The following is a 19,851-nucleotide window of genomic DNA, read 5'->3' as shown; positions in this document are numbered from 1 at the left end:
CAAGTTTACTTTGTTCCTCTTCTGGGGTGAGTTGACAGATTTGGCTGATGGTTCATAAATAGCTCAACTTTCTGCTCTGTGTTTCCCTTTTAAGCTTTTTTTTTTTTTTTTAGCAAATAATACAGACTTCCCAGCAGATACTTTACAGATTAGGTAAAGATGCAGAATATGTTTATTCTCCTCTTCCAGCAATTCCCGGAGGATGAGGCTTGAACAGTTTTTGGCTCCTGTTTTTGTTTTTTCCAGCTCTGTGACTTTCCCTAGCAAATATCTAATACTGTGGTTTCAGAAGGTCAGTTCTGCAGAACTCAAGCATTCATTCTTTATCCAAGTCCAGCCTCCTTGTACTTAATCCAAATTGCATTTACACACGTGCATCTGTGGATGGATTCCACAAATGCTGGGTAGCTGTAAAGAGCAAGAAAGCCACCTATTGCGAGAACTTCTTTTTAAAAAAAACCTATGCATGTGTTGTCTGTGATTTCATTCAAAGACATAATTTGATATTATAATATTAAAGTCTTGTGTGACAGGTATGAAAATCCAAAGCCATTTAAGTAGATGGCTGCATTAGTTAGTTTGCCAGCGAATATGTCTTAATTTGTCTTGGCTGGCCCTCCACCAACTCAGTGCATGTAACTTTTTCTCCCTCCTCTATTAAAAACAGGAAATTCAGTAAGTTCCTGATGTATTTGTGCTGTAAAGGGTGAGGAAGGGAAAATTACCTATTTAGGGACTTTGTAGAAGTCTCTTCTAAGTGAGACTTGCTTTTGTCCGATAAATTTCTTTGGTATCTTATTCAAGTTACACTGCTCAGCTGAAACAAAAGAAAAATTGCTATCTCCAAAGGAAGGAGACTTACATTATTGCATTAGAATAGAGCAAGACCAATTAATAGCTGTCAGAGGCTGCTTAGGACTTGGGAACTTGTTAATTATTATTTATTATAAATCCTGTCTTTATAATAATCTGCTAATCCAAGTTGAGAGTCTTGTGGAAAATACTCCAAAGTGCTTTTAACTCACAAGGCACGAGAATACAGGTTATATTAGCCATATAAATATAGAAAATTAGCCATGTGTTAGCTAGACTGCATAAGCTGTGCCTGCTTTCATGTGGCAAATATGAAGACCTGCAATGCAAGACTATTACCTGAAGTGGCTTTACTTCATATGTAAGATAAACTAAGAATATATATACTGTCTAATAAAAATTCAACAGTCCTGAACCACCTGGCTGTTACTGAGCTCCATCACAAGTAGCTTTGTGGTATTTAAATAATTCAGACTTCTCTTTGCTATAAAAATCTTCATCGGACATCCAGATGAACAAGGAGCATGGAGACATTTGAAGCTGCTTTTCACATTTAATCAAAGTATTGTTTGGTTTGTGGTGATGAAAGTTGTTTTTAAAGAAATTCTCAAACTCCACTCATTTGAAATCTTTGCAGGGACTTAGTAAGAAGAGACCAAGAAAAAGAATCATTTAAAGAGAATTACATGCCGATGTACCTTAAAACAAGACTTTTTTGGGAAAAATGCTATGTAGTATTTATGTGTTATTTGAATTTCCTTTATGGTTTTGGTATTTATAAAGTACATTCTTAATGCAATACAACACTTTTTTTCCCTCTTTTTTTTTTATCCTCAAAGTAGCAGGTATTTGCTTTATCCACTTTATGTTGCTTTAATTCTGTGGTGGCTGGGACATCTCATGCTTACAGTGGCCTATATCTTACAGTTATATCCTCTGAAACAAAGCTGTAATTAAGGCATGTTTTTTTAATCCTCTGGGTCTTTTTTTTTTTTTTCCTGTAAAAGTTTCACAGATGGTATAAATTAGGCCTTTTTTTTGGTGCACTTAGTGTTAAAAATCCTATTCTAGAGGTACTTTTTAAAACTTTATGTGGGCTTCAGCAAAAAATTGTGTTGTTAACTGAAACTTGTTAATCCTTCTTTTGGAACAGTCTTGAGTTTTCCAACTCTGTCCAAATATTGTGCAAGTCCAACTTGATCTGTTATGTAACTAGAAGAAAATGAGGCAATCCTTAGTAAAGCAGTAGGTTGTCTGCCTGTTTAAATAGATCCCACACAGATGAAATGTGGAATTAAACCTTTTTTTTTTCCTTCTGGGGGACATCAATTGAACACATAATCCATGTCATCAAGGAAAATAATTGTAAAGTTAAGTGTTCTTATTTGTGATACTCAAATGTATATTGCTGTGGTTTGAGCAGATATATATATGGATTTTTTAAAGTATGTAGGTAAAATAAGGACTGTCTATCCCCTGTATGTTTCTACTGCCTTAACTCTCAGGGGAATGCCTCTGCTACTTTAAAAATAAATATAAAAGATCTGATCAGCAAAAACTTTGTCCTATTTCCTTTCTACAAATGTCATTTCAAAAGTTCATGCTGTTGCAAAAAAAAAAAAAAAAGTCATCTTTAAATACTTAGTCATAAAATTAGTCATAAAAATTTAGAGTATTATTCCAGTGGATAATGCCAAGGATCAAGGATGCCCTTACTGTTTTTACTGGTCAAATGAAACCTCTGTTCTCTGGGAACCTTGAATCTGAAAATAATGCTTGATGGATCAGTAGAGAAGGGTGAGAAAAAAATGAATCTGTTGGATATGTGGTATCAACTGTGGACTTGGTGTATCCAGGACTCCTCTTGGCTCTTTTAAATAATGGGATTCTTGCTTTGAGCTATCAATATTAGGACAGGTATTTGTGCTATTAATGGGGCTCAGTAGGGAATGGTTACTATTGTCAGCAGTGTAGAAACAGGTGACTCTGCAAAACCTTTGTCCACCTTCATAGGAATGAAAATAGGGCTAGTAGGTTGTGGGATTCTGTAGGAACTGGCAAGGTGGTTGCTTCAATAATTGTAGTAGGACTAGTCTTTGTGTTTGTTAGCACATGGTATTATCCTTCAAAGCCTCACTTCACAGCATGGTCTCCCACACAACCTATGCTGAGCATTCAGGGGCTGCTCCTCTGTGTTTTCATTGTTACACCTTCAGGGACCTGTCAGTGCTGATCAGAAAGACTTGGTATTCAGCCAAAGTTAATATGCATGGCAGTCCTTCCCATTTCTTTGTTGATACAGGATGACAGAGTGGGTGAGGTTTAAATGGATCTTTGGTGATCATGAAGTCCAGCCTCCTTTGCTCAAAGTAGTGAAAATTGGAACAGGTGTCTGGCTGCCCAAGATCTTATCAAACTGCCTTTTCAACCTCTCCTATTGGAGACTCCTCAGCTACTCTGGCACTTGGGGCAATTTTCTGTGCTCTGAGATCCAGGATTCCTGGGGGCTGCTCTTGCTGGTAATAACAAGAAGTAAAGGTGACAGTGAGTACCTTGACCTTTCCTGTATCTTCTCTTAGCAGATCCCCTGCTGATTCAGTTATGGAGCCCTAGCTTTCCTGCTGCTACTGCTGCTATTTTTGCAAAAGCCCATGAACCATTCTAGGACATTCTTGATCCTCCTTCTTGCTTTGATCCTTCTCACTGGGATCCTGTGATCTACTTTGTCATGGTCATTGCAGCTGTATCTGCCCTTGCCTTGACACCAATAGCCACTTTTTCCATGTTTGCAGTTTAGCATGTTTAGCAGAGGGCCTGCCTTTGGCTCCTCAGTCCCCTGTTTCAGGGGGTATTAATCAATGCACTTGTTCCCTCTTCTGTTTCCCCTCCAAGAGATAAGAGGGTAGTTCATGTTCCGTGTGAGGACCAGGTGCCTGTAATGTGAGGCTTCTTCTGCTGTATGTGAAGAGGGATTCCTCTTTTTTTCTTGCTCAGGGGATGAGTAGCAAACACCTGCCATAATGTCACCCATGTTATTCTGCCCTCTCATCTGTCACCCATACACTCCCAGCTGTCTCATTGTCCACAGCAGGGCCGAGCTCCATGTGTCCCTGCTGCTCTCCCAAATGAAGGGCACAATCCCTTTCCTCCCCCACAATCCTTGAGGAGCCCATATCCAGCCACGACAGTGGTCTGGTTTCCAAAAATTAAATCCTTACGCTTCCTTGGCCCTTCCCTGTTGTCCTTTCATCTTCCAATGGCAGTGTGTCTTTGTAGGGTTGTGAGAGGACATTGCCACGGTTGGTTTCCTGGGATTTCACCTGTCCTGGTCCATTATTTAATGATCATGCAAGTTAGGAGAAGGGGCACAGAAGTCTCTGATTGCTATATGTTATTACTGTGTATTAAAATGATTCTGAAAATGAAATTGCTGGACAGCCTGTTCAGTTTTATTCTTTTTGCCATTCATGTCTGAATAGTAATTTCCTCACAACCCTGTCTTTGCATTGAAATATCTTGGTTGCTACTTAAAACCTTCTTTAAGTTTGTGCTTTCCCCACTCCCCTTGCTTTGGAGGGTTATAGTGAGCTCTTGCTATTATCATATCTGGTTCCTCTCCCTTCAGGCTTCGTAAAATATACTGTATATAGTTTGTATATGCTCTAATATAGTGTGAATTTCAGAATAAAATACTTCTATTTGTGTTATAAAAGGCAATTCTTACCTCCATCTTTTCCTTCCTTGTCTTTCCCTGATAAGCCCATACTTATATATCAGTTCTTCAAAACTAATTTTAAACTGGCAAAGTAAAACTTGATGGGATATCTCCCATGACTGAACATTTCACCAAGATAGTGTTATTTTTTTCCCCAGATGAGTATTTAATTTTGTCACTGGTTGAAATCCATGGGTACAATTTGGATAAGCTAACAGCATGCTCTTTTAACTTCTAGTAGTTTTGCATCTTAATGATATATTGGTCTTTTGTGTCAGAATGAGCTGCTCCAAGGGACAGTTGTTCTTAAGTGGTTTCTCATAATTGGAGAGAAATCAGGAATTAATTTTAGTAGCCATTCTGCATCTCCTGTGTTCAAGTCCTATTGCTGATGACCTCTTTCTCTCTGAGACTGGCAGAATGTTGGGCTGGGGAGTGGGTCTTAGGCTCCATGCAAAGGCAGCAGGCTCATTGTCTTGCAGTTGCCATGGTGGGGGAGGACTGAAAGGTTTTCCATCCGCCTTTATTTCAGTGACCTTTTCCAAGCTGGGAATAGCAGTTGACTTGGAAAAACCTAAACAGTCGTTTCTCTTCAGTGAGTCCATACAGTTTCCTCTCGAGTCTTGGAAGCTGAAAAATAAATTGAAATTGAGGAGGTAATATTTTCTGTTTTCAGAATGCCATTTCTGAAAATCTTTGACTTGCTTCCCACGCAATACATAGTTGGAATTTATTAAACTGCTGTATGTGAAGAGTCCTGTGCTTAATGCTTCCAGCAGTGTGCATAAGTGAGGTACAATAAAAGTTCAAAGTAATGTCAGCATGTAAAATGTTAACAAGTAAAAGCATGATAAGATTCTTTAAATATTCACAGAGACCTAATTTTCATCATCTACTTAGTGTGGTGACTGGAGTATTCACAAACTGTTTGCATATTCTTTCAGGCTGAAGATTTTGAAGCAGATGTTGGAAGATGTTAGCTGTGGATACTGGGGTTGTGGAGGAGTGGTTATCAGAGTTCAAGGTAATACACTCTCCAATATGTAGCCTGAAGTGTTGAATCACTGCTGGTGAAGTATGCAGGAGGGCTTACATCCTCTAGAAAAAGAAAGATAGTAACCTTGGGTTTTGCTGAGATCATGTGATAAATACAAATGTCTCCTTAAAAGGATTTTTTTCCTTGCCTCTTTGGGGCTACATACTTCCTGACAGAGAGCAGTGAAAATGTATATCATAGATGAATGATTTTATTGGTTTGAGTACCAGACATGACTGTAGGTTTTGCTCCTGCTCTGCTTAGATACGCTGGAAATAGGTTTTCCTGTCTGTGGAGTGGAGTCCTTTCAAGAACTGGAAATAAGAATTACTGTAAGACTTACGTACATTTAAACATACATCTTCTAAAAGAGTTGTTAAAAATGTTAGATTTTTACCTTCTTAAGTACTGGAAGAAAATATGTTTAGTGTTAGAGAAGAGCTGGAATTTGCATTAACTGGAATTTGCTTTTCCACAGTAATTCTGTATCTGGTAATAATGTTCACTGCCTGTGTAGAGTTGGTCTTGAGAACTCCTTGAAGTATGCATCTGAAAACTGTAAAAGTTTCACAGGACTGACATCTCACAGGGAAATTTCATGGCAGTTGCATTTTTGTAACTTTTTAAAAATCAATTTCCCATCCGCTGTTGTTACATTCCGTATGAAATTGCAAAGTGATGGAATGCAGTGTGTCTTCTGGCAACAGTCTGAAAACGTGAGGATTTCTTTGTGAAACAAGGTTTAGTTTACAGTTAACTCTGATAAATAGTGACTTGTAATGGAAAATTGTTTGTTGAAGTAGCTGTTATATTTTAATGATAGAAATTGCTTATAATGTTTTTTATTTCAGACACTGCCAGAAGCATCCATTTCCAGCTATGCTGCCAGCTTGAAAGACAAGACTGCTTTGATTTCATCTCTTTACAATGTAATTCAGGAGCCACAGAGTGAAGTGAGTATTTTGGATCTCTCACCCAAAATGTCTGACATAACACTGGCAGAATGAAACCCAAGACCTTGCATGCTAGGTAATAGATGAAGAATCTCCTTCAAAAAGTTTGTTCTTAGTGATGACATACTATCATGAAAAAAAATTGGAAGTTTTGTAACCTACTGATCATAGTTAAGCTTGTAGGTCACATTCATGGGCTTTGGGACTTGGATGTAGAGTTGAGAAATGCATTAAGGAATTGAAATGATCTTTGTGTCTGACAGAATTCATTCTGTAATTATCACTTAAGAGTGAATCTCTTCGTGTCAGAAGCTTGTCTATACAATGCAAGAGAACAAAGTTAGGTTAGCCATCCTTTGAAATTGTTGCTTAGGGGCTTTTTTAGGTTTTTTGTTGTTTGAAATGCCTACAATATAAAGACGTGGGTTTATACAGTGGGTGTACCCTTACTGAAATGAGGGCAAATTATGAAAAAAATTGTGGGGAAGGGGGCAGGTTTTCTCAGTACCTGTACTAAGAAGGTTCTGCATCCCTTCTGTATCCTTTTATGACTGCCCTTGTTTTGAGATGTCCAGGTATGTTCAGAACATCCTGATCTGGGTTTAATTGTGTGTTGTTAACTGCCTTGTACCATCCAGAAATAATTTTGTGCATTATTTTAATACTGCACCAAATCCTTAATTCTTCTGAAAAGACCCAGAAATAAGGCATCTTCCCAAAGTTTGAGATTATGCCTGTACTAAAGGTCAGAGGATAAAAGGTTTTTATATATATGCTTTTAGAGAGAATGCTGATAGTGGAACTCCCAGGTTGTCCAGCAAAGAACAAATGTACTTTTAATTTGCTGCTCAGAAAGGCATTCTGAGTCATTCCAACTACTGAGTCAAGCCTGTCTGGTCTTCAGAATTCATATCAAAATGTAAATGAATCTGATGAGTCTCCCTGTTGATAGCCTAATTAATACTTTTATAAATTCTTTGACTTCTTCCTACTTCTGACCATCACTAGGTTTCTCAGGGGCCTTAGTAGCAGGGTGCTGCTGCAGCTTCTTCTTGAAAAGGTTGTTGGGATAATTCCAGGGGCAAGATGTTGAAGATTTCCCTGTTAGTTACACTTTGAATTGAAATGAAAAGCTAGTGCTGACACTGAGTGTTGTGCTGCCTTGAGAAAAAGTCCTAAAATCTTTTTTGGACTGTTCTCCAAGTAGCCATTGCTTTGTGGGAGAGGCTACTTGGAGCTTTCCACATTGTGAAAATATTTACAAGCCAGCAGTTAAAAAGAAAAGTAATATCTTTCCACTACTATTTGAGATTGTTAGCTGCAATGTGTAATGTCATCTTGCTGTACTGTGGAGGGTATGTGCTGTCCTCTCTTATCTCATGGGTGTAGTGCAAAGGGGAAAGATTAATGCATGGACACTGCAAATACTGCAGAGTTTAAAAATGGACAAACAACCCCATCTGTATACTTTGAATATATTAACTTACAATAATTATCAGTACCATAAAATTGTGATTAATCTTTTTTTGCAGGATGGATGTGGGGCTTTTTTTAAACATTTGAAAAGTAATCTTGGGTATTGGCATCTGTAACTGCATTTTCCTGCTGGTTCATGTTTGCTTTTTATATGGGTTGCTTTGGTTTGCTTTTCCAATAAATTAATTAGCCATTTGTAAGATAATGGACTACTTGTTTAACATCCACTTCATAGTAGCTTTGCTAGTAAAGACTTTGTTAGTTACTTTTGAGGTTCCTGGGCCACTTGCTAGGTGAAAAATGGAGTTCAGTGAAAAGAGAGTCCCGAAGATGTGTAGATTTAAAGGACTTAAAATTCACTAAACACTTCCAGTGGTCAAAAATAATTAAGTAAATGTGTGAAGGGGATTTTTTTTCCAAAGATTGAAGTTCTTTTGCTTTTTACTTAAAACACTCTTGCTGTCTTTTTAGATAGGAGCCAAACAGGCACTTGCATTAGGAAATAGCAAGTGTTTGGAGTGTGTAGCACACTTGGGTGCAGCTTAAAAGGAAGAGGGATGAAATTGCTTGGACATTCTGCTTCCAGCATTAAGAAACCTCTCAGTCTAGTTCTTTCTATCTTTTAGTTCAAAATATCTTGAAACAGGAACAGTCATTAGTGCGTTTTGATATTAGGTTGTAGCATGTGGTGGCATTTTGAGGAAGAAAATCTGTTTTGTACTGATTATGCATTTCAATGTGCTGATACAAAGCTGTCTGAAGTGAGATAATGATGTAAACATGGATACCTGTCACAGCTATTTATGGGCCTTTAAAGTTCAAGCACATCATTCAGAACTGATACTTCATTATGGGAAGAATGTGAATTGTGTAAAAAATATAAGCTGAATATGGAACACAGTTCTGCTGGTAAGGTTTTCTAGAAGGATCTCTGCTGTACTGCTTTTAAAACTGATGACTAGTTTAGCTTGGCATGGCTTTTTTGCCTTTACTGTAGATTTTTCAGGGATGATTTTTCCAAAGTGAAGCTATATCTCTCAGAAGCTAAAAGTTCCTCTTTTTTAGAATGGATCAGGTTGTCCCAGATTACTTCTTAAAAAAGAACTCAAATCTGCTAAGATCTTTCAGTTTCAGAAACAGCTTTGGGAGGTAAGAAATGTTGACTTGACTTTTTTTCCATGTTCAGGAGGAAAAGCTTAGGAAAGCAAGCAGGTATTTTTCTAGCATGGTCTCCCTGGTGATTTTGCCTCCTTTGCTTCAATAAAGGGATGAGTATAGGATTGGCTTTCTTATTTTTCTGAAAACTTACTCTACTAAAACTAAAGTTGTGATCTAGACAAGAAGCAGAACTGAATTCAGTCGTTCAGCTGGCTTTGAAAGTGCCTGCTAATTTTGACAATATTTTCTAATTGGAGAAAATTAGGAAATCTCCTAATTTCCATATATTGACAGGTGGTGCTTAACACAGTGTTTCATCCTTGTATCAGAGGTAGGTGGTAGCACAAGAAGGCACATTAAATCCAGGAACACAGGCAGGCTGATAACTTCATTGTTTTAAAATCTTTTTTTAACTTGATCTAGCTCAGTGTATTACTTCCAGTTCAGCGTTTTACATCAATTTATATCAGCTTAACATTTCTATCTCAAGTGTATAAATACATTGAAGCTTCTAGAAGCTTATAATGAGAGTAGGAAAATAAACTAATTCTACTGTGTACTAAGTTTTTGTAATTCTTGGAATTAAAGTGTTATACAGCTCTTCTCACTAGGTGGCTAAAGCTTCTAGCTTCATTTTGTTTATGCTGTTGGGAGTTGTAGGATAACAAGACTGTTTGTTCAGGTAGTTTGCCTGTATATTAGAGATACTGAGAGGTATGAGGGATGTGGTAACTATCCTCTATTTTTTGCCTTTGAGGCTGGAGGAAGTGAGCCAAAGACAAGGCAAAGCAGCCGTTGGAATTTTTTATTCATGTAGGATGAATGGCTCTACTTCTATCATACATAAGTATGTTACAGGCATGGAAGTGTGTAAGGTGACTTGAGCAGTTATTGTATCAGTCATGCCCTGATAACTAAAATGTTATTTTTATCAGTTTAAAGTATTGACTAAAGGATTGATCAAGACAAAGTTGCAGATTTTTGTAATGTTTTATTCATTCATGATTGTAACTTGTGTTTCAGCTTCTGGAGCCAGTTTGCCACCAGCTCTTTGAGTTCTACCGCAGTGGTGAGGAGCAATTGCTGCGGTTTACGCTGCAGTTTCTGCCAGAATTGATGTGGTGCTATCTTGCTGTCTCAGCCAGCAGAGATTTGCAGAGCAGTGGATGCATAGAGGCTCTTCTCCTTGGAGTTTATAACTTGGTTTGTATTCCAACATTTTGTTTTGGAATTAATATGAAGTGATTATTTCAGTCTCAGCTTTTCAAATTGGTGCCTGTCCGAAATCTACAACCTGAACTTTCATTCTTTGGTCAATATTTTCTCTGCTCTTTCTGTGGTTCTTGAATTTTTTGTTACTTATTTCTTGGTATGGTGACTAAACTCAAATTCTTCTTGAGAATTTTTTGAGACACTGCTTTTGAAATTGTTGCCTGTATTTTGACTGTCTGGACTAAAATCACAAAAAAAATTACTTTCAACTAATACTTGACTGCCGAACAGCTTGCTTAGCTTTGAGAAATTAAAGGTGTCCACTTTGAAATAACCATGACATTTTAAAAATACTTTTAATGAAAATATCCTGTTTGTTACTATATTTATGCTTTGAAGAACAGAATTAATAAGGAATCCTTAAAAGGACCATATTTTAGTCTTTTTATGGCTATTTTGTGGTTTTTTATGTCTGTTGGGATTCTTGTCTGTGTAGTTTGTTCTTGTTTAGGAAGGCTTTTTGTGAAGCGAAATAGTGATGAACTTCAAGTCTCTTCTCCAGATCTGAAAATCTGGAGAAGGCAGCTGCTATCCATCTCCTAGAAATAATCATAGGTGTCTTCACCAAGCAAGGGGAAATGTCTTTTTCACCCAGGAGTCTAATTTAAGAGACTGAAGCCCTTATGTTCCACTCCTCCCGAGGCAGAGTACAAGCTTCCTGCCTTTTCTGTATGCTCAGTTGTATCTGACAAGAAGAACATTCCTGAAAAGCATTTGCTCTTATCTTCTGCCTTAAGGCAATTCACTCCTTTATATCCATGGTGAAGTAATTTAAGGTGGTTCATGGATGTGGCTGTAATCACTTGTTTTTCTCCCAGAAGAGATTACATTTAAGTTAAGCTTGAAACCAGTTTGGTAACATCCTCTCTTAGCTGTGAAGAGTTTCTCTCTCAATTAGTAACTTGGCTTTCCATCTCCAGCTGCCTGGGGTCATAAGAATTTCACAGCAAGCTTCTTTAGGAAGCTGGAGATCAGCATGACTTTTGGGAACTTTTTTCCCTGTTTTGCTTTAAGACATAAGGAATGCTTATGGTAAAGCAGTGCCTTGTACTCATGCTGACTTCTTCCCTGCTGTTGGTGTTGCATAAAATTTATATGTTTATAAATGAAACAATCAAGATGGTATTGTTCTTTAGTGTACAGGCTGAAAAGGTAGTAGGTAACCTGCTTAGATACTTATTTTCTTTTTAACCAACAACCTTATGCATTCAAAACCAAGAGGAAGTACAAAGCCTAATATAAAAGTAATTCCTATGTAAATATGTACACTGGACTCTTGAAACTTAACATGCTTAGTAGGAGTCCTGCAGTTTCTTACTGAAGGAAAATGAGAAATGAAAAATTTGCTCAGAATAATTTTAAATTGGCTACATTGTGAGGAGTGTGGAATTATGTGGGTGAACCTAGAGATCATGAACTGGATTGTTCTACGTTCAGCTCAGGGATGTACAGTGGTAGTGCATGCAGCTGAAATTTTTTGCTTTTCTAGCTGTAATTATCAGGAGTTTTTTGATACACTTCATACACTTCATTACACATCATACTCTACAAATACATATTGAAATATACTCCTGAAACTTAATTACAAATCTGATTATAATGAAGAATACAAATATTAATATTTTTAGAAATTAGAAGTTTGTATGTAGCCGTTTTCTTTCCCTTTCTCCTGTATATTGAGGAACATGTTTTCCACATTTATCCAGAAGCAATATTAAAAATTAAAGTATCACTGGTTTATGTGGAGAGTGGAGAAGCTGTGCAGCTCTTCAGAAGGAGCAGCTCTGTGTGCCCTTTTGATCCTTTTCAGTCTTCCTTTACTGCTTTGTCTTTTATTTTAAGATAGGAGTTTTAATAATTACTCTGTGAAGTTAGACCTTCAGCCTTCCAGCATGGGTGTTAGGAGACACTGAAACTTCTCTCTCATTATTACTTCTGGATATATGAAATCAGCTGCTGAAGTTTAGAAAAGAGGGAAGTAAAATCTAGTGTGTGGTGTTTGTTTTGGTCAAATCTGCTTTGGATCATTAAAATTTATTATTTTAAGTACTCCAGTGCTCTTCTGTGGTACAAAACCACATCTTGTTTTGCCTTACCCATTAGTCTTCTGTTAGCTTACAGGAGCAAGAAGTCTGCCAGCTATTGCTGTGGTGGTATCTTTCAGGAAAGTAGCTTCTTTAAAGCTTTGCATCCATGCTTCTTTTAATTCCATAGAATGAGTTATCAGACTTGGGCTTTTGCAAGTGCTTATGAGGCTGCAGTCATTCCAGAGCTGTAGTATTTCCAAAACAAATTATTTGTTGAGTGCTTGCTTGATGGTTAATATTTTTCAGAACAGAATTATTGATTGTTAACCTTCACAATTAGCAAACAGTGTATAATTAAAGAAAGATAATGTTGTTTTAAACATGATGTTTCCTCTTAGTGTTTTTAATGTGGGTTATGTATGCAAATGGATGTGCCCTTGGCTAAGTTATTTGAAGAGTTTTTCATTAACAAACAAAATGTGCTGTGATAGAAAGCAAATAGAGAGATAATTTCTAGCTTGCAGCTTGGATCGTTATAGTACCCCTAGCAGTCCCTATAATAAATAGTGTTTAACACTTTAGGCTGTTTGTTTTCTGTAGTACAGTGTAACCATTGATATCTTCTGTCTTTTTCAGGAGATAGTTGACAAAGAGGGACATAACAAAGTGCTGAGTTTCACAATTCCATCTTTGTCCAAACCTTCTGTCTATCATGAAGTAAGTGACAGCTGTAAAGTGAAATTCCTGATGGAGAAGGGCAGTGTTACCATGATTGTCAGGGGTCTTGGCCAATCAAGTGTCTCCCAAGGCTGCAGGCATCTCACTGGCCAGAACCTGAAGGGGCATGGAGTTCAAACCAATTGGAGCATCCAGACTGGGTCTTTCAAATGTCCTTCATGCTTTGGGGGCCTATTTGTTAAGAACAAAAGTGAAAAGTAGTTTTAACATGTTGTATGATGACATTGGAACATAGTTCTGACATTTCTGAGTACTGTTGACTGGTCTCTGAGGCCTTTTCAAGGTGGAATAGTCCCAATTGCATAATACCCATGCAGCAACTCTGTATTTTTTTTCTTTTCTGGGACCATATGCCTTATTTGGTGTAAAATGAACAGATAACATCCAAACAGTTAGATAACATTGAGCCTGTTGAAAATTCATATGTAAATATGGTGATGCTTATTGCTGTCTATTTCCACTTGCATTATAGCAAGATTTGAGGTGGACATGCTCTGAATGACCCTTTTTTCCTTCAGCCTTCCAGCATTGGCTCCATGGCTCTCACTGAAGGAGCTTTGTCCCAGCACGGTTTGTCCAGGGTTGTGTACAGTGGACCTCATCCTCAGAGGGAGATGCTGACAGCCCAGAACAGGTGAAATTGTATCATGGGATTTTGCTTCAGAGTCCCTAATGGATCTGAGCTTCTAATTTTTAGTATAGTTGCAGACTGAAGGAGGATGGGTGTATGTTGTGTTTTGTCATGTGTTTTTTTGTTTCCAAACACGTGTAAATGTAGCAGAAAGATCAGCCAGGGTATATTACTACATGCAGGGGAAGAGCTTACTCAGTTGTTGATTAAATTGAAATACAATGCCAAATCTGTTCAAATAATTCTTAAAATTTTCCCTGTACATTTGTTTTCTTTTAAAAAATAAAGTTGGTAATGGAATTCCAATGTTTCTTTCAAATCCCAGGTTTGAAGTGCTGACTTTTCTTCTGCTCTGTTACAATGCTGCCTTAAGCTACATGCCTGCAATGTCTCTTCAGTCATTGTGTCAAATTTCTTCAAGGTAATTTCTGTAGGTTGTTTACTCTTGAAATGGCATTACCAAATTGAAGTGCAGTTAGTTTGGACTTTTTCTATAAAAACAAGCTTTGAGTTCCCAAAGGCTGCTTTTAAACTTGACTTCTTCTCACAGGTTTTTACAGCTGCAATATTTGCTTTTAAAGTATCTCTTATATAACTTTGGGTTGAGATCTCAAAATGGGGAACAATAACCTGCCTTATATGCAGGTTAATCTTCTCCTTTAAGAGGAAAAGTCAAAGTGAACTGTTTGTTTTTTATAACAGTAGTTGTAGTTGTATTGACTAAAGAAAACCAGAAGTGTCTTTTAGAAGTGTTTGCATTGAAGGTTTACTGAATAAATTCAGATGGTACTAATAATTTACTAATAAATTCAGATACTGTGCAGGTTTAAACTTTCTTGTTATTATAGTAGGTGTTGAAACTAGACGTACATCCATTTTTATGGATACATTCAGCATTTCCAAAATCAGCTGTTGCTTAAAAAAACCAAAATAACAATGCCAACATGCCCCTCCTGATCTCAAAGCAAAGCCTATGTCAGCTTTAATTACAGGGTCTATTTTTTGATCAATATCTATTTTCAAAGAAGAGAAATGTATAGTTAACATGTTTGCCTCTGGATTTTGAAAAGTGAACTGTATGTTAAGGGAAAAATTAGAATGCTCTCCTTAACCCAGGAAACCCAGGAGACCAAGAAGTCACCTGCAGCAGCTTTTTTCTAGGATAGTTCCTAGGGCTTCTCTCATAACTAAAGCATGATAATGGATGCCTTTAAGATTTCCTTCTCTTCAAAGGAGGCAAGAGACTTTGGAGTTTGAAGCACTTGGTAATATTTACAAGAGTAATTACAAGACCTTTGTTAGATAAACTGCTTTAATATATGAGGTAAAAATACTTAGAAGCTAAGGATTGTGGAAAGGAGACTGATGTTACTTATTCTGCTTGCTTAGGTTTTGATTGTATTTGGAATAAATAATTTTTAAAGCATCCAAGAAAACCCCAAGCAAGTTACCAGCCAATGCAAGCAAGTCTTCCTGCTTCAAAATGTTGAATGTCTGGATACTGAATTATTTAATGCTACACAATTTAACTTTTTTCATTGTTCTTCATTCCTGACTGGTTTTGTCATTCATCTGCTTATTGAAAATCTTTCCCTAACAGCAGTTTAGAATAGACAGCATGTTAGAGTACTGGGAATATGTGTCAGAAGCCCTGAATATCTTTCACTGTGCTGTTTGGATGTGGTGGAATCTATATTCTGCTATTTGGATATATGGAATAACTCCTTTAATTGATTTGAGCAATGGGGAATTTAGGAGGTTTTCTTTTAGGATCTACAATAAATATGTTTTCTTCTAGTAAGTCTAATTCAATTTTTATCACTTTCTTAAATTACAAATATGGATTGTAAATGTGAAAATTGCAGCACAAAATATTTTGTGCTGATCTCAAGTTGTAAATCCAGATTTTTTGTATCTGGGCAGTTACTAAGTCTCTCTTCATGAGAATGTTACCTTAGTTGGATGTCATTCTTGCATTTTTAGAAGAAGTAACTCAGGGCTTCTAAAAACTGATCAGTACTGGTGAAGTATTGAAAGTCTGTAACCTACAAAGGTGGTTCCACATTATTTACTAATGACAAATATATGATTTCTTCAGAATTTGTGTCTGTGGATATCCTCGCCAACAAGTGAGAAAGTACAAGGGAGTCAACAGTAGGATTCCAGTTTCATCTGAATTCATGGTGCAAATGCTAACAGGGATCTATTATGCCTTGTAAGTTGTGTTTTTTTTTTTTTTAATATGCAAACAAAATGCCAGCCCAATTTGTGTACTTGTTCAGACACACTACCTTGGAGGCATTTCATTTTCTACGGGCACACGTTGTGTGTAGCAATAAGGGGTCCTTGGGAAGAGACAGTTCTCCAGGTAGTTGGATGAAGTTACCTGTGCCATGCTGGGGAAAGATGGCTGGAGCAGCACTTGATAGGTGTAACTGCTGATGGGAAGCAAATACTGTAAAAACTCTTTTTCAGCCATTGTCTGCTGTTCACATTTTTGCATGGTTAGTTTTGACATCAGTGTGTTTAAGGAAAAGAGGTTATATTTTTCCTCTGAAATGCTGACTTTTGAAAGTCATGTTAATGTGTGAAGCTTACTCAGTAACTGAAATAATTGGAGACTAGTAATACAGGAATACTCAAAAGGTAGAGTAATATTAAAAAATCCTGATTGTATTTCAGAATGTTTCATGACTAGCTGATCAACAGCTAATGATATAATATTTAAACTGCTTGGGGTTGGCAGTGAAAATAAACCTTTGTCTCCATAGATGCTACTTCAGAGCTCTCTAAGTAGCAGGCTCACTGCTAACAAACACAATTAGTTCCAATTCTCTAAACTGAACTCTCAAGGAACACCAGAGCTGTGAAGGTTAGGTGACCAAGAAGGTTCATCTGTTGACATAGATGCTTATTATTACATATAATTTTACCTTTGCAGTTATAATGGAGAATGGGATCTGGCTCGTAAAGCTATGGATGACGTTTTGTATAGAGCACAGCTTGAGCTGTACCCAGAACCTCTGCTGGTAGGTATCTTATTTTCTACTCAATACTTGGTTGAGTAGAATTTTTAGCCTGGGAAATCCTTGCTGTGAGCATGCATGATACAAGATGATACCAGGAACCTGAAGCTGTGTGTGTGCTTGTGCAAAGAGCTCAGTCTGTAAGTGCACACACTGCACAGGGCTTTTCTCTGCACTAAATCGTGGTGTCATGTTTCCTTGTGACCAAGCTGTTTTCAGCAGAACACTTCTAAGTCTTCAGAACTAAGATAATGGTGCAGCAGAAGGAATAGCCACATCTTGAAACTGGAAACTTTAAGAAAGTGGCAAGTAGAAGTTCTGAGAGCTAATTGCAACCAACATTCTTTATAGGCCATGCAAAAAGGTGGCGTGCTTGTTGACCATAAATTGGAATTGTACACAGTATTCTTCTTGAAATAGGAAGAATCCCAACAAAATTCTTCTAAAATTTGTACCTTTGTGATAAAAACTGAAGTGCATCTCTTCTGTTCTAGGTTGCTAATGCAATAAAAGCTTCATTGCCTCAGGGTGCCATGAAATCTAGCAAAGAAGGTACAAGATGCATTCAGGTTGAAATTACACCTACTTCATCCAGAATATCAAGAAATGCTGTGACTAGCATGTCTATAAGAGGGCATAGATGGAAAAGGCATGGTAAGAAACACATTTTGCAGTGAATTCTTAGCTTTTTCCATGTTTTTAAAATAATATTGAGAATTTTATTATTTCACATATTTATTGCTTAAAGGCAAGCAGCAATTTGGAAGTTATTATTTTCTTGACTGGTGAATGGGAATCTCAACACAATTCAGATGAAGTATATTCTTTATTTCCTTAACCATGTTTTTAAAAAAACACAGCACACACAAACCCTTTTTGTTAAAGGGAGGTTCCTTTTTGTTAAAAGGGAGGTGTACAGAATTAGTACTTCCTCAGAAAATTATGTTCCTACTTTCTTCCGAAAACTAATTTCTAGTACCTGAAGAAAAATAAATATTTAAGAACTTTACCACAGAACCTCATCTGTCTTAAAGTACTTAAATAAAAATCGGGTTTAAGGGTATAGGGGATAACTGTTATGTTTTGGTGTTATGGTTTAAGCCCACAAAACAAGTAAACCCCATACAGTTGTTTGCACACTCCCTGCAGTGGGATGGAGGAGAGAACTGGAAGAGTAAAAGTGAGAGATTTGTTGTAATAAAGCCAGTTAATGAGATACAGCAAAAGCTGTGCCTGCAAGCAAAGCACAACAAGGAATTCATTCACCACTTCCTGTGGGCAGGCAGGAGTTCAGCCATGCCCAGGAAGGCAGGGCTCCATCACATCTAACAGTTACAAGTTTGGGAGGACAAACAGCAAATATCCCCCCTGTTCCTCCTTCTTCCCCCAGCTTTGTGTACTGAGTATGATGTTATGTGGTGTGGAATACCCCTTGGGTCACTTGGGGGCAGCTGTCCCAGCTGTGTTTTCTCCCAGCTTTTTGTGCACTCCCAGCCTGCTCGCTGGTGGGGTGGGGTAAGGAGCAGAAAAGGCCTTGGCTCTGTGCAAGCGCTGCTCAGCAATAGCAAAAATAGCCCTGTACCAACAAAATATCAACACCATTTCCCCCCAAATCCAAAACACAGCCCCATTTTAGCTGCTGTGAAGGAAATTGTCTCTGTTTCAGCCAAAGCCTGTAGATTTGGGCAAACTAGTTTAAGGGCTTCCACAAAGCAGAACACAAGTCTGGGCTGAAAAGTAGGAAAAAATGGTGCCAAATGTACTGCAGAAGTAGCAGTACCAGCAAGAGATTCTGTGAGTCTGAATGTTGTTTTCCTTCACCTTTGCCATCTTCAGATGAGGGAAGAGCCACTGGAGCAGCGATCAGAATTGGCAATTGTTCTGTTGGGATTGAAATCCTGGTAACAGGCTAAGAGCATGAGTGTAGATAAGAATGTTTTTCTAATAGGTTCACTGAAGATTTTGTAGTACCAGTAAAATTTCTGTAGGATGTTACTAAGTGAGCTTTGGTAGTATATGGACAGTTAGAAAAATTTTGCTAAGTTACTTGTCATAAATTGGCCAAGAGGTAATTCAGGTAAGTGCTGAGAAACACTTGGTGGTAGAACACATTGTGTTCTACCACCAATAGTACCAAGAGTAAGCTGCCAGAGAGGGCAAAGGACAGAGAAGAAAGGTAAAACAACCAAATTTCATTGCAGTTGATTAACTACTGAAAACCATCAGACAAACCTGGGGAGCAAAACATTAGTGTCTTTAGTGAGCTGGAGTAGCAGGTCATTACTGACATCTCAAGGCTGCTTTGTTTCTTCAGCCTTAAAGTTATTAAGCATGGATTATTGACCAGGTGCAAGAAAACTGTATGATAGCTTCTAAATGGACAAATGCCCTCTGAAGCTTGGCAATTTTGTTAGCTATTATTTTTGAGTGGTTTTGATGCTTGTTGAAATGAGAGGGTGGAGAGTAATACAGATCAAGGATACTTAGTGCTAGGTCATCCAGAGAAATTGAAAGTGTATTAAAATAAACATTCCCTTTGTGTTTACAGGACACTACAATGGTACAAAATGAGTATTGGATACATCCTTATAAGAATGCAAAATTTTCAGCAGATACAGAAATAGAGAAGTTTCTACAGTTATTGCCTCCTTGCAGGGAGTCTGGCTTGGTGAAGTTCAAGGAAAAAAGTGTGTGACAGGTGTGCCCTGCAGCAGATAACAGTAAGGTGAAAGGGAAATGAAAATACCAATTGAACTCAGAAGTGGAGTGGAACGCTGTGTTTTATGAGAGTCTTATAAAGTAGGACAAATTGAGAGGAACAGCAATAATCTAGTTAGTGCAATCCAAGCAAGGAGCAAGTAGTCAGTGTTCAGAGATGAAGACTGAAAGATTAAGGACTTTTTCAAAACAGTTCATGCCAACATTTTGTTTGGGTTTCTGTGAAAATGTTGGATTTGTCTCAACATTACAGGATTTAATGAAGAGGAAGAAAATCTCTCAGTGTAA

The 19,851-nt window shown here is 37.6% G+C and overlaps 1 protein-coding gene across 5 annotated transcripts in view; it reads left to right on the top strand.

Moving 5' to 3' along the window:
• The window catches only part of HYCC1 (hyccin PI4KA lipid kinase complex subunit 1), a 44,222-nt gene that overhangs the window by 14,970 nt on the left and 9,401 nt on the right, over nt 1-19,851 (top strand). For all 5 annotated transcript variants that reach the window (XM_050970728.1, XM_009086037.4, XM_050970729.1 and 2 more), the window contains exons 2-10: nt 5,473-5,552; nt 6,416-6,517; nt 10,175-10,354; nt 13,087-13,167; nt 13,707-13,822; nt 14,145-14,240; nt 15,918-16,034; nt 16,761-16,848; nt 17,340-17,499. In XM_050970728.1, coding sequence (XP_050826685.1) covers nt 5,502-5,552; nt 6,416-6,517; nt 10,175-10,354; nt 13,087-13,167; nt 13,707-13,822; nt 14,145-14,240; nt 15,918-16,034; nt 16,761-16,848; nt 17,340-17,499 — 991 coding nt within the window. In that variant the 5' untranslated portion in view covers nt 5,473-5,501. The remainder of the gene's footprint in view (nt 1-5,472; nt 5,553-6,415; nt 6,518-10,174; nt 10,355-13,086; nt 13,168-13,706; nt 13,823-14,144; nt 14,241-15,917; nt 16,035-16,760; nt 16,849-17,339; nt 17,500-19,851) is intronic.

Source organism: Serinus canaria, chromosome 2 (genome assembly GCF_022539315.1).
Source record: "Serinus canaria isolate serCan28SL12 chromosome 2, serCan2020, whole genome shotgun sequence".
Lineage (NCBI taxonomy): Eukaryota > Metazoa > Chordata > Aves > Passeriformes > Fringillidae > Serinus > Serinus canaria.
The sequence above is the reverse complement of the archived record's forward strand: the minus strand, read 5'-3'. Positions and strand labels throughout refer to the sequence as shown.